Source organism: Miniopterus schreibersii (genome assembly GCF_964146895.1).
Source record: "Miniopterus schreibersii genome assembly, chromosome: 12".
NCBI lineage: Eukaryota > Metazoa > Chordata > Mammalia > Chiroptera > Miniopteridae > Miniopterus > Miniopterus schreibersii.
In genome coordinates, this window is record NC_138112.1 from 71,630,872 (window position 1) to 71,642,074 (window position 11,203).

General features: G+C 68.0%; 1 protein-coding gene across 1 annotated transcript; it reads right to left on the minus strand.

Annotated features, from left to right (window-relative positions):
- Window positions 1-204: 204 nt before the first annotated feature.
- FGF3 (fibroblast growth factor 3) lies at window positions 205-5,361 on the minus strand. The gene is made up of 3 exons (XM_081153864.1): window positions 5,138-5,361; window positions 2,769-2,872; window positions 205-716 (listed from the first exon to the last, which is right to left on the minus strand). Exons 1-3 carry the CDS (start codon window positions 5,352-5,354, stop codon window positions 375-377), a joined length of 663 nt encoding a protein of 220 aa, XP_081009990.1. The 5' UTR covers window positions 5,355-5,361; the 3' UTR covers window positions 205-374.
- Window positions 5,362-11,203: the final 5,842 nt, after the last annotated feature.

The window sequence follows — 11,203 nt, forward strand, 5'->3', positions numbered from 1 at the left end:
CTTTAATGTTCGGATTACGCACCCCCCAAGCTGTCCCACAGCTGAGCTTTGGGGAGCCTCCTCGGTGGCCGGGACCCCGAGCTCTGCCGGTCGTCCCCATGGGTAGGGTCGTCCCCGCGGGTGGGGACTCCTGGCCAGTGCAGGCCCACGAGTGTCTTCCTTCAGAGCAGCAGCTCCTCAGAGTCCTGCCCCGGCCCCCTGAGGCTTGTTTTAGAGAATCAGGAAGGGGGGGGATGTGTCCCAATGGCAGCAGGGGAGGGGACAGGGACACGTGGGGAGAGGCAGTTCTATGATGGACGTGGGACGCTCAGCCACGGGCTGGCCCACGCCTGCGGGCCCGGGATGCCAAGGCCTCGGCTCCACCCGGCCGGTGGCTAAGCGCGGCCTCCCTGGCCCCTGTGTCGCTGTCGTCGCCGGGGCCGGGCGTCCTCGCCGGGGGGTTGGGGGGGGCCGCCCTGGAGCAGCCGCACCATCTCGTGGTCCCTGTGGTCCAGCACGCGGGGCAGGAAGAGCGAGGACTTCTGCGTGCGGCGCGTCCTGAAGCCACGGCGGGGCCGGCCCTTGCCGTTGACCGACACGTACCACAGTCTCTCGGCACCGGGCTGGCGCCGGGCCCCCGGTCCGCCGGGCACCGTCCGGTACAGCCGGGACGCGTACGTGTTGTAGCCCAGCTCGTGGATCCGCTCCACGAACTCGCACTCCGCGTTGTAGTCCTCCTGCGGGTTCCGGGGGACACGCCACGGTCAGCGGCCGGGGGGCCACACAGGCGCGGGGCCGGCTTCCTCCTCAACGCCCCCCAGCTCCTGCCCACTCTGGCTGCTCACCCAGCCCAGGCCCCTGCGCTGTGCCCTCCACACCTCTGCCCGGGCCAGGGGTGGGGGTGGGGGGTGGGGGGGCCGGGGGGGCCCTTCCTCCTGCCTTTGTCTGGTGAACTTGCCTTTGGGCTTCAGCTCAGCGCCTCTTCCTCCGCCCAGGTTTCCTGAGCACCTTGGGAGGAGCGCCTCTCCCTGCTCCCCTCTCGGGCCCCCACCCTCCCTTGCCCTCCACGGGCACTGACATTGGAGGGTGTCCCCAGCGCAGGGCCAACAGAGGCAGGGCCTGCGTGACCCAAGTTCCCTAAATGTCTGCTGGTGGCACGAGGCAGGGGTGGCAAGTGGACCGGGGGGGGGGGGGGTGGCGTCCCAGAAGACATCACATAACCGAGGAAGAAGGAAAAGAGCATTGAAGGGAAGGGGGGGACACAGTGGGGTCCCACTAGAGACCCAGCGAGGGTCCCGGCTCTGGGCCTGAACTCAGAAAGCCGCTGCCTCGGCCTCTGGCCCTGCCCCACAGGTTGAGGGAGGGGCAGATGGGTAGATGGGTGGATGGGAGGTTGGGCTGGGACTGGGAGCTGTCGGGGTGCAATGGCCATGGAGCCCCATAACGGATGAGCTGGCATGGGGTGAACGGGAGGTTCACGGCAAAGACTAGGGGACCCAGCCAGCCAAGGGGCAGGGCGGTGGGAACAGCACTCGCAGGCCAGCTGGCAGTGCTTTGCACGGGGACCTGGGTGGCAGTAACAGGGTGGCACCTGGCCGCCTCCCCTCCCAGGTTTCTGCAGGGCAGCGAGACCTCTCCTGCTGGCTCTCTGGAAGGTTCCACACCTCACGGCTGGACCTCCTGGCTCGCCCCCGGTGAAGCCGGGACCTCTCTTCCTCCCTCCCCCAAGCCAGCGCCGTCAGCTCTCGGGGACGGAAGCCACGGGTGGGCTCTGACCCACCGGGGTCACGCAGCTCATGCTTTGCTCTGCCCCCAGAGCCCGGAGCCTGGGTCGCCCATGAAAGAGGTGGCAGTAGGCTTAGGCTCCCCCTCTCAATTCAGCCGTCCCTGCCCTACTCTGTGGGTGTCCCCAGTGTGGACGGGAGGCCCTCCGTGGGTCACCATCACTTCAGGCCAACGAGACCTCCTCCCTGGGTGTCCCCTCTCTGAAGGGACAGGTCTGAGGCTGTTTCAAGAACAGAAAGTCAGTTCAGCTCAGTTGACACCAGGGGCACGGTGCCCTAGGGACCGGGAAGCCACACTCGACCTCACGGAAAACTCAGACCAGACCCCGGGCTAAGGGCAGGACCTTGTAAACCACACTGAGGGGAGAGAGAGGCCCCCCCAGGGCCCTCCTCCCAGATCCAGCCTCCCCAGTGGCCGCTGGGCCCGAGCAGACGGGTGCAGCCCAGCGTTAGCCAAACGGGGCGGCCTGTGAGGAGCTAATCGGCCTAGGGCAGGTCTTCCTGCAGCCCCGCTGGATGGCGCTTTCCCGACTTCAAAGGTGGCGGGGCCTCCCCTGCAAACCCCAGTGGAGGGAGGTAACTGCTCGGAGATGGTCCTGGGGCTGCGTCGTCTAGGTTACGTGCGGATGGAAAACCTCTCATTGCCCAAGAAGGTATCAGCCGAATTGCACGTAATGAGTAGTTGGAGGGAGCACATTTCCTAGTTACGTGGGCTTTCCTCCGTGTATCCCCCACCCCGTCCTGGGGGAAGGGCCCGCCCCCGCCCCCACCCCCGCCCCCGCCCCCGCCCAGAGACCCAGGACCCTTTCCTGCTGTGGAAGCCCTGGCGGTGGGTAGACTGGGCTCCCGCCGGGGTGCCTGGGCCATGGTCCCGTCTCCCTTCCCCTGGGCTCCCTCCTAGGAGCTGACAGCTCTCGCTCTCTGCCTAGAGAGAGGGAGAACCGGCTGCCGTGCCAGGGGACGGCTGCTCCACCCGTGCCCACCCGCACGAGAGGCTGGACTCACCGAGGCGTAGAGCCGCCCTCTCTTGTTCATGGCCAGGTACCGCCCGGAGAAGAGCCCCTTGATGGCCACAATGCCCACCTCCACCGCTGTGATCTCCAGGATGCCTGGGGAGAGGCGGGGGGCTCATCACTCGGCCCGCCTCTCGCCCAGCACAGGGCGAGGCGTGAGGGCCAAGTGCCTGACAGTCCTGCCCAAAGCTGAAACGCACCCCCAGGAGGGCGACTTTGGAAGTTCAGGGGAGAGAGAAAATCCCGGGCAGGAGGCGTAAAGGTGGAGCGGCAGGGGAGGGCTCCAAGGGGGAGAGTTCAAACCTGGAGGGGGGCTAGAATAAAGCTCCCAATTGCACACCCCACTCTAGCCAGCCGCCCACCGTGGCCTTCAAGGCCGTGGAGACAACCTTGCCAGCTAGTGTCATAAGACTGCTGAGATTGCCGCCGGCCAGACGCACGCATGTGTTTGACCTGGATTCAGACTCGGGCTGCAGACACTAGCTGCACCTGGACCGCGGTGCCATGGGGTCCTGGGGTGGGAAAGCTGGGGCCCTGGGTGGTAACACGATCCAGACGGCACACGGAGGGTGTCACCTAAACCCGAAGGCGTTGGACCTGGGCGGGAGACGACTGTCCCAGGCGGTGGGAGAGGTCCCGCTGGGTTAGACCCCGGAGCTCACAAAGGGAGGCAGGTTGGGAGCGCCCGCTCCCCACTGGGTGTCGGAGAGTTTCATCTCCACCAAGGCAGCGTTTCCTTCTGGACCTAAGAGCCCTTTTCCTTGGGGGAGAGGGGGGGCAACAAAGGCCCGGGTGGGGCCATTGTCCTGAGAACAGCTCCGAGGGGGATGGGGTGCCGCTGGTCGCCTCTCCGGGGGGCGCCTCTCTAGCCAGCTGAGGGGTGATCTGGGCAGGGATCCCAGGGTCTCCAAAGCGCTGGGGTGGGGGTGCAGGCTACGGGCCTCTGGCGTCCCCTGGGCGCGGGCTGGGCGGGGACCAGAGAAACGCGACCAGGATGCGGGAGAGGAGCGACGGCAGGCGCGTGCCCTCCTCCGGCTCCCGGCTGCCCGCCTTGGGTACCCCCCAAAAGGCGGATGCTCTGAGACTCCGGAGGGGAGACCGAGCTTGGAGAGAAGCGGGGCGCCCCTGGGAGGCGAGCAGGGGCGCTCGGTGGCCCGGCCCCGCGCGCGGGGCAGCCCTGGCGACAGTCGGTCTCCACCGCGCGGCCCCGGGGCCTCCTCGGAAAACGCCCTCGCAGGAAGCAGCGGTTTCCCGCCGCCGCCCGAACCCACCCAACCGCTTCCTGCGCGCGCCCGGTGCGCGCGTCGGCCGGCGGACCCGGGGCCCGCGCCCACGCCCACGCTCCCCCCAGCGGACCCGAGCCCCGCGCCCACGCCCACGCTCCCCCCAGCGGACCCGAGCCCCGCGCCCACTCCCACGCTCCCCGCCGCGGCCCCGGCGCTAAGCTCGGGTCCCACGCGCCCGCCCGGCGCAGCCGCGGGGAGTCCGGAGGCCGTGCGCTCCTCCGGGAGGGGCGCAGACGAGGCGGGCCCGGCGGCCAGAGCGCGGCCCAGGCCGCGGGTTCTCGCCGCGGGGCCCCGCGTCTCTGCGCCTCCAGAGCCGGGCGGGTGGCCCGCGGGGCCCGAGGCTCCCGTCCTGCCGGCCGCTCGGGGGCCAGGGCGGAGGCGGGGGCGCTGCAGGGTCCACGGGGGGTGGGTGGGGGGGTCCGTCTGCGGCCCCCGAGCACCTTCCGCCCCGAGGCAGCGGCGCTGGGCGGCCCCCTGGGCGGCCCGAGCGGGGGGGGGGCCGGGGGGGGCGCCCCGGGTGTGGCAGGGGGAGAGGTCCTCGAGATAGTAAAGAGCGTGATAGTGTCTTGTCCGAGCGCCTTTCCCCCAAAAACCCGAGAGCTCAGACGTGTCCGGCCGCCGAGTCAGCCACGCGGGGCGCCCGGGCAGCCGCCGCCCCCTCCGGCCAGCGCCGGGCGGGGGCAGATTCGGGCGGGGGGTAGATTCGGGCGGGGGGCAGATTCGGGCGGGGGGCAGATTCGGGCGGGGGGCAGATTCGGGCGGGGGGCAGATTCGGGCGGGGGGCAGATTCGCGCGGGGGGCAGATCGGGCGGGGGACAGCTTCGGGCGGGGGCAGCTTCGGGCGGGGGGCAGACTCAGGCAGGGGGCAGATCGGGCGGGGGGCAGCTTCGGCCGGGCCGGCTCGCGCGACAGCCGACAGCAGCCCCTCCTCTCGGGCTGTGCGCCCCACCCCAGCCCAGCGCCCCTCGGCCCTCCCTCGGTCGGGGAGGCAGACCCCGGGCCTGCGGGCGGCGAGGAGCTTTCGGGGCCCCCGCCGCGCCCCCCCCCCCGGCCCGCGCCCCCGGCGGACACTCACTGTAGGCGCTGTGCTCCAGGCTGCCGTTGACGCGGCCGCTCGGGTGCAGCTGGAGGTGGTACTTGGTGGCACAGTAGAGCTTGCGGCGCCGCGGGGCCCCGCCGAGGTGCTCGTAGACGCCGCCGCGCCCGCCCGCATCGCGCCGCAGCCGCGCCCCGGGGCCCGCGGGCCCGCCGGGCTCCAGCAGGCTGAGCAGCAGCAGCCAGATCAGGCCCATCGCGGCATCGCGCCCGCCCCGCGCCGGCTGCCGGCGAGCGCGGCTCCCATGGAAGGGGCGGCGGAGCCCGGCGAGGCGCGGGCGGCTCCCCCGGGCGGTGCGGACGCGGCTCCGCGGAAAGGGTGGGGAGGAGGGGGGAGGGGGAGGGGGAGGGGGAGGGGGGAGGGGAGCGGGGGGCGGGGGAGAGCGGGAGCGAGGCGGAGGGAGAGGGAGGGGGAGCGGGGATCTCCTTCAATTTTCACCCAGGATCGGGTGAAATTTCCGTTGCTGCGCAAAGCGCTGTAAGAAAAGACCGTTCGGCAACAAAAGGCCGACCCGGTCCCCGGGCGGAGGCGCGGGAGGGGCGGGCGGGGAGCCCGGCGGGCGCGGGGTTCGGGCCGCGCCGCCCGCGCACACTCGCCCCCGCGCGCCGCCGTCGAGCGGCCGCCTGGCTCCGCCGCGCGCCCCGCGCCCCCGCGCCCGCCGGGCCCCGCGAGGTCCCTCCCCGCCCCGCCCCGCCCCGCCCCCTCCCCCAGACCAATTACGCCTCCGAAAATTATAGACCGAGGCCTCGAGGCGGCCGCCCCGGGCCCTGTCACCCCCTCCCGCCCCCCATCAATCGCCCGGCACAATGGGGACGCCGCCGATGACTGATGTCCGCGAAAACAACTTGCGGGGAAGTCGCGCTGACAAACGCCCATTGGAGGCGGCGCATAATGAAGGGGCCCGGACGGCGCTGGCGGGGAGGGCCCGGGGCGCGGGGCGCGGGCGCGGGCGCGCGTGGGGGGCCCCGGCATGTGCCCGCGTCCGCCCGGGGTCCCTGCTGGAGCCGGGGCTCCGTGCGCCGCGCCCGGGCGAGGGGGACCCTCCGGGAAGCGCGTTATCCGGCCTCGCACCCCAGCCGGGCAGATCCGGAAGCGGGGGTTTCGCACGTCGGGGGTGGGGGGCGTCTCCCAGGGTCTGGAGGGAGCGGCTGCGAGGACTGGAGAGCCGGAGAAAGGGGAGCAGGGGGGCAGGAAGCCCCAGAGAGCCAGAGGGTCAGGCAGAGGGAGGAAGAACCGGAGAGAGTGCGGCAGAGAGAGACCAAGACGCAGAAACGGACACCAAGAGGGCAGGGAGTGGTCCCCGGAGAAAAGCAGGGAGTCTGGTGGCCACAGGGAGGGGAGGGGAGAGAAGTGGGATAGGAGGGGCTATGGAACCCCCTGCCTGGTGGGTCAGGGGCAGCAGCGAAACCCTCTCCCGTGGACCCCTGAGAAGAGGGGCGTAGAGGGGATAGAGGTTGGGGAAGTCACACCCCACGCCCTGCGCTTGTTCCCTGGCCTCTGTCCCCCAGCAGCCCCCTGGCCCTCGGCCATCAGACACTGACACCGGCTCAAGCAGGGGCTGGCTCCATGGCAAGGGGGTGGCACAGGGGGCCAGGGCAGGGATGGGGACGGGCCCTGTGGGATCCGGTGGTGTAGGCCACAGTCTTGGCTCCAGGTTCAGGGGCTCCGGGATGAGCCCGGCTGGTGTCCTTCCTCTCACCCACCTGTATCAGGATTTGGGACCTGCGTCCTGCCCAGGGGAGGGGCAGGCGTGCCGGGCACAGGGGCTCCGTTGCACTGCAGGGGCTGGCACACCCCACTGGGACATTTCTCATCATTTGGCCTGACACAAACAGGCCACTGTGTCCTCAGTGAGCCCACCCCGGCATGGTCAGTGCCTGAGGGCCGGGGGGAGGGCATCTGAAGGGGATCACACGGTCCCTCAGTCCCTGGGGAGGTGGCTCCTGGCCAGTATCTGTCCACCACCAGGACAGTCTAAAGACCAGGCCACCAATTGCTAGAGCCCCAGACTCTTAATAATGGAGCCTGCTTCACCCGGGACAGAGGACAGGCCCTGGGGACAGAGCCAAGAGGGGAACTTGCCCATCTGGGCTCCACCCACAGACCTGGCCTGAGACTGCTGGTCACTTGGTTTCCTGTGAGAGTGCAGAGGCACACACAGTGAGGGCTATGGGTGTCCCTAAGGCCATTAGCTCTGCCCTGAGTCAGACAGGTGCCTCCCGAGGGGGTGTCCAGAGGAGACAAGAGAGGGAGAGCGGCGGGCGTGGAATTCAGAGAGAGAATTAATTTCAGAGCATGAGAGCAGGCACAGTCCGCTGGGTTGGGGGAAGACAAGACGCCCCTTTGCTGTAGAGGCCTCGGCTTCCTCCCCTGGGGTCCCCTCGGGAAGATGCGGAGGGGCCAGAACAATTCTACGGAAGCAGCTCAGGGTTTGCAGCCTCGCCCCTCTTCACGCCGCCCGATGGTGCCCCAGGACTAGCTTCGATCCTGCCCACTGTGGCTCAGCCCGAGCCCACCCCCTAGTCTGCCTGCACCCTGGAACTGGGGGAAGCCAGGAAGGCGGGAGGGTCGGCCTTTGTCCACTGTTGTTCCCACAGCTCCTAGACGGTAGCCCTACTCCTTGAATGAAGAATGAATGAATGAATAAATGACCAGACCAGTTCCTTGCCCTGTGGCCTTGGCCACGTAGCATTGCTCCTCAGAGATGCTGGCTCCTGTATGAAATGTCTCAGATATAGTGAGAGAAACTCAGCAGAATTAGTGCAGAGCAGGCCCATCTATAGGGGACCACAGTTGCTATGTAAACCGTGGTGCCTTAGGGGCGATAGGGCACAGTCAACAGTCACGCAAGGACGGCGGGCACCCGCGGCATGCTATCCCTTCCAGTGTGACTCTGCCCGGCGGTAAACTCGCTGGGCCCTGCTTCCTCCGCTCCCCAGAGCAGGGGCTGCCATCCGAGGCCCTGCAGCCCCATCCTCGGCTGGCGCTGGGAGCACTCGCCCCCCTGCCTGCACCCCAGCCCGCTGCCCACAGCCTCTCCTCCGGGCCCCAGGCCCTCGCTCACCCACCACTGCGGCCTCCTCTTTAATTCTCCCTGACCCCTGCCTTCCTGGCCCGGGAAGCACCTGGGACGCCCCCGAGGGCCTTGGCTTGGCTCTGGACATTGCCCGGCTGCCCTCGAGGCTTAGGCCCCGCGGGGGGAAGGCCCCTGGCTCCGTGGCATCTTTCGGGCAGGGCTTGGGTCTCACTCCCAGAGCCCTGCTGGGCTGGGCCGGGCAGAAGCACCCACGCAGCCCACACCCCAGGCGACCTCCGCCCTCCCGCTCCATACAGAACCAGGTGGGGGGGATGTGGTAATAACGACCCTGTTAATTGCTTCCAAATGGTCACTGTAGCCATTTGACTAATTGGTCTCTTCCAGACCCCAGCCTGGTCACCCCCAGGCCTGGCCCCCGCCCACCTCACCAGCAGTCCCGAGACCTCTGCTCTGGGTGTCCCCACCCCCGGGTCCCCTCCCAGCCTCTCTGGTACCTGGCTGACATCCTGTGACCTCGCCCTCAGGTTCAGGCCTCAATCTCCAGACCCTTCCCCTGGAGAGGGAGCCAGGGGAAGGGACGGCACAGAGCGGTGTCTTGTGATACAGTCCCAGCCTGCCCATACGGGTGACTATCAGATGGGGTGCTGGCTCCAGGTCCCAAACTCACTCTAATTGTGCTCCCCAGAGCAGTGGGAGAAAGCCCGGGCCTCCAGTGCCAGCCGGAGCCAGTGGGGACACAAGTCCTATGGCAGCCCTCCTTCCCCTGCCTTACAGATGAGAAACGGAGTCTCAGAGACCTAAAGAGACTTGCCCAAGGTCACACAGCTGGGAGGTGAGCCAAGGCGACTGGAACCTTCATCCGTCGGCCTCACCTTGGCCACCTGGCCCTTCATCCACAACAGGCTGTGATTGCACCCCCGGGATTATGGCCTGGCAGAGACTGATAAGAGCTCTGGAAGCAAACCAGAGCCACAAAATCCCCCCCCACCCCCACCCCCACCATCAGCCCCATCCTGGACTTTGCATGTGCTGTTTGCTCCACTTGGGCACCTCACCCTTCCCTTCTAGAAACACATGCTGTTCCTGCAAGACCCGCTGCATCTCACCTGGAAGCTCCCAGCATCCCAGGCAGAGGGGGTCTCCCCTCCCCCACGGGCTGTCCCGCCACCCAGGCCTGGGGGCAGCTTCCCGCTGTCTCCTGGGGGCTGCAGAGGCAGGCAGCCCTGTCCACCTCAGCCCCCGCCATCCTGGTGCCTGTGGCCGGGCAGTGGGAGGCTGGGCGGGAGGCAGGGTCGGCTGGAGCAGCAGGGGCCGCCAGGGCAGGTGAGGCGCAAGGAGCAGCGTCCCGACCCCATCCCCAGGGACAGGCGTGCTTCTCCTCGAGGCCTCCACTTCCCCCAGCTCTTCTGGGCTCTGCCGCCCGCCCCCCAGTCTGCCGTGGGAAAACGCTGTGCTGTGGGCTCCCCGAGCCTCCTATAGAACTGCCGGGGCAGGAGCCTTGAAATACAAGCTCGCGGCAGGCGCGATGGACTGCGGATTGTGAGTCAACCAGGACGAGGGAAGAACTGCCCAGAGTGCCAGGCCTCGCCCCACCCCCACCCCCACTGCGAATGTGGGGCTCACAGGAGAGTTTGGGGATCGCGGGTCCCCTAAAACAGAGCTCCTGGCAAAGAAAGCAGAGAGGTGCCCTCCCGTGGTTGCTGTCCTCTCTGGGGGCTCTGCAGTCGCATTTGCAAAACTTGGGTTTGCTCACCTGCACTGTGACCACCGCTGATGAGCGTTAAATACGGTGCTCCTTGTGCCTCGTACCCAGACAGAGCCGCATTTCACAGCCTGGCCCCAGCAAAGACCCGCAGCAAAGACGAACCCGGGCCCCACGGCTCCAACCGGTTCCTTGGCCCTGCCCGGAGGGACCTGGTTGGGGGGCCCACCTGCCCAGTCCTCGCGGGACTCCCTTGCGGATACCACGTGCCTCCTGCGATGCCCATGGAAACCCACTGGGGTTTTTGTTTTTGTTTTAAAATATTTATTTACTGATTTGAGAGAGAGAGAGGAAGGGGGGAGAGAGAGAGAAACATCGATTTGTTGCTCCACTTACCCACGCACCATTGGTTGCTTCTAGTATGTGCCCGACCGGGGTTCGAACCTGCAGCCTTGGCTGAGCAGGACAACGCTCTAACCAAGCAGCCGCCACTCCCCGGCTCTCCATCTGATCTATAAATACCATGTAGACGAACCAGACCACAGTGGTCTTTTTTGACAGGTCAAACCTATTTTCGAATCAAAGGAAGGGCACCCTCCCTTCCCCCACGTCCCCCACTTGGCACCTACTAGCCACCCATGTGTAGCGGGGTGAGGGGTGGCAGGGCCCCAGCCCCACCTGGCGTGGAGACAGCGGGTATTTGGCCGCGTCTTTGGAGCCAGGCTGAGAACGGGTGGTCAGAGGCCCTCAGGGAGGGGCTGGCAGATTCCGAGGGAAATAACAGAAATAGTCCCAACAGTGAGCTGTGCTCCAGGACCGGGGCTGCACCCACGTGATCGTACGTGACCCTCGCCAGTGTGCGCCCCACGGTCACCCCTGCCACCCGGCAGGGCCTGCAGCTGGCCTCCCGTCTGCGGTCTTCCGGGAGCTGGGCTTCCTCCTGCCCGAGGCATGGGCCCCAGCGCCTCTTCTTCCAAAACCCCGCAGTCGGGTGGGGATGTAACCTCCCCCAAAGTCTATGCATCTGCAGAATGGGCACAACAGCGGTGCCCTCGTGAGGCTGCTGCGGGGATTGCGCAGCCGGGGAGGGGAGCTCTCAGCCAGCTGCTCTGCTCTCTGCTCCTCCCCCTCTCCTCCTCCCCCTGGGTGGGTCGCCCCTCGCTGCGGCCCCATCGCCTCGGAAGATAACAGGGGGCCCTGTGAACCACCCCTCGAGATGGGCGGACCCACTGTGGGCTGTGGGCTGCGGGCTGCCAGCGCCGCCCGACCCCCGGAGAGCTGAGCGCTTCTCCATCGCTTCTGCCTT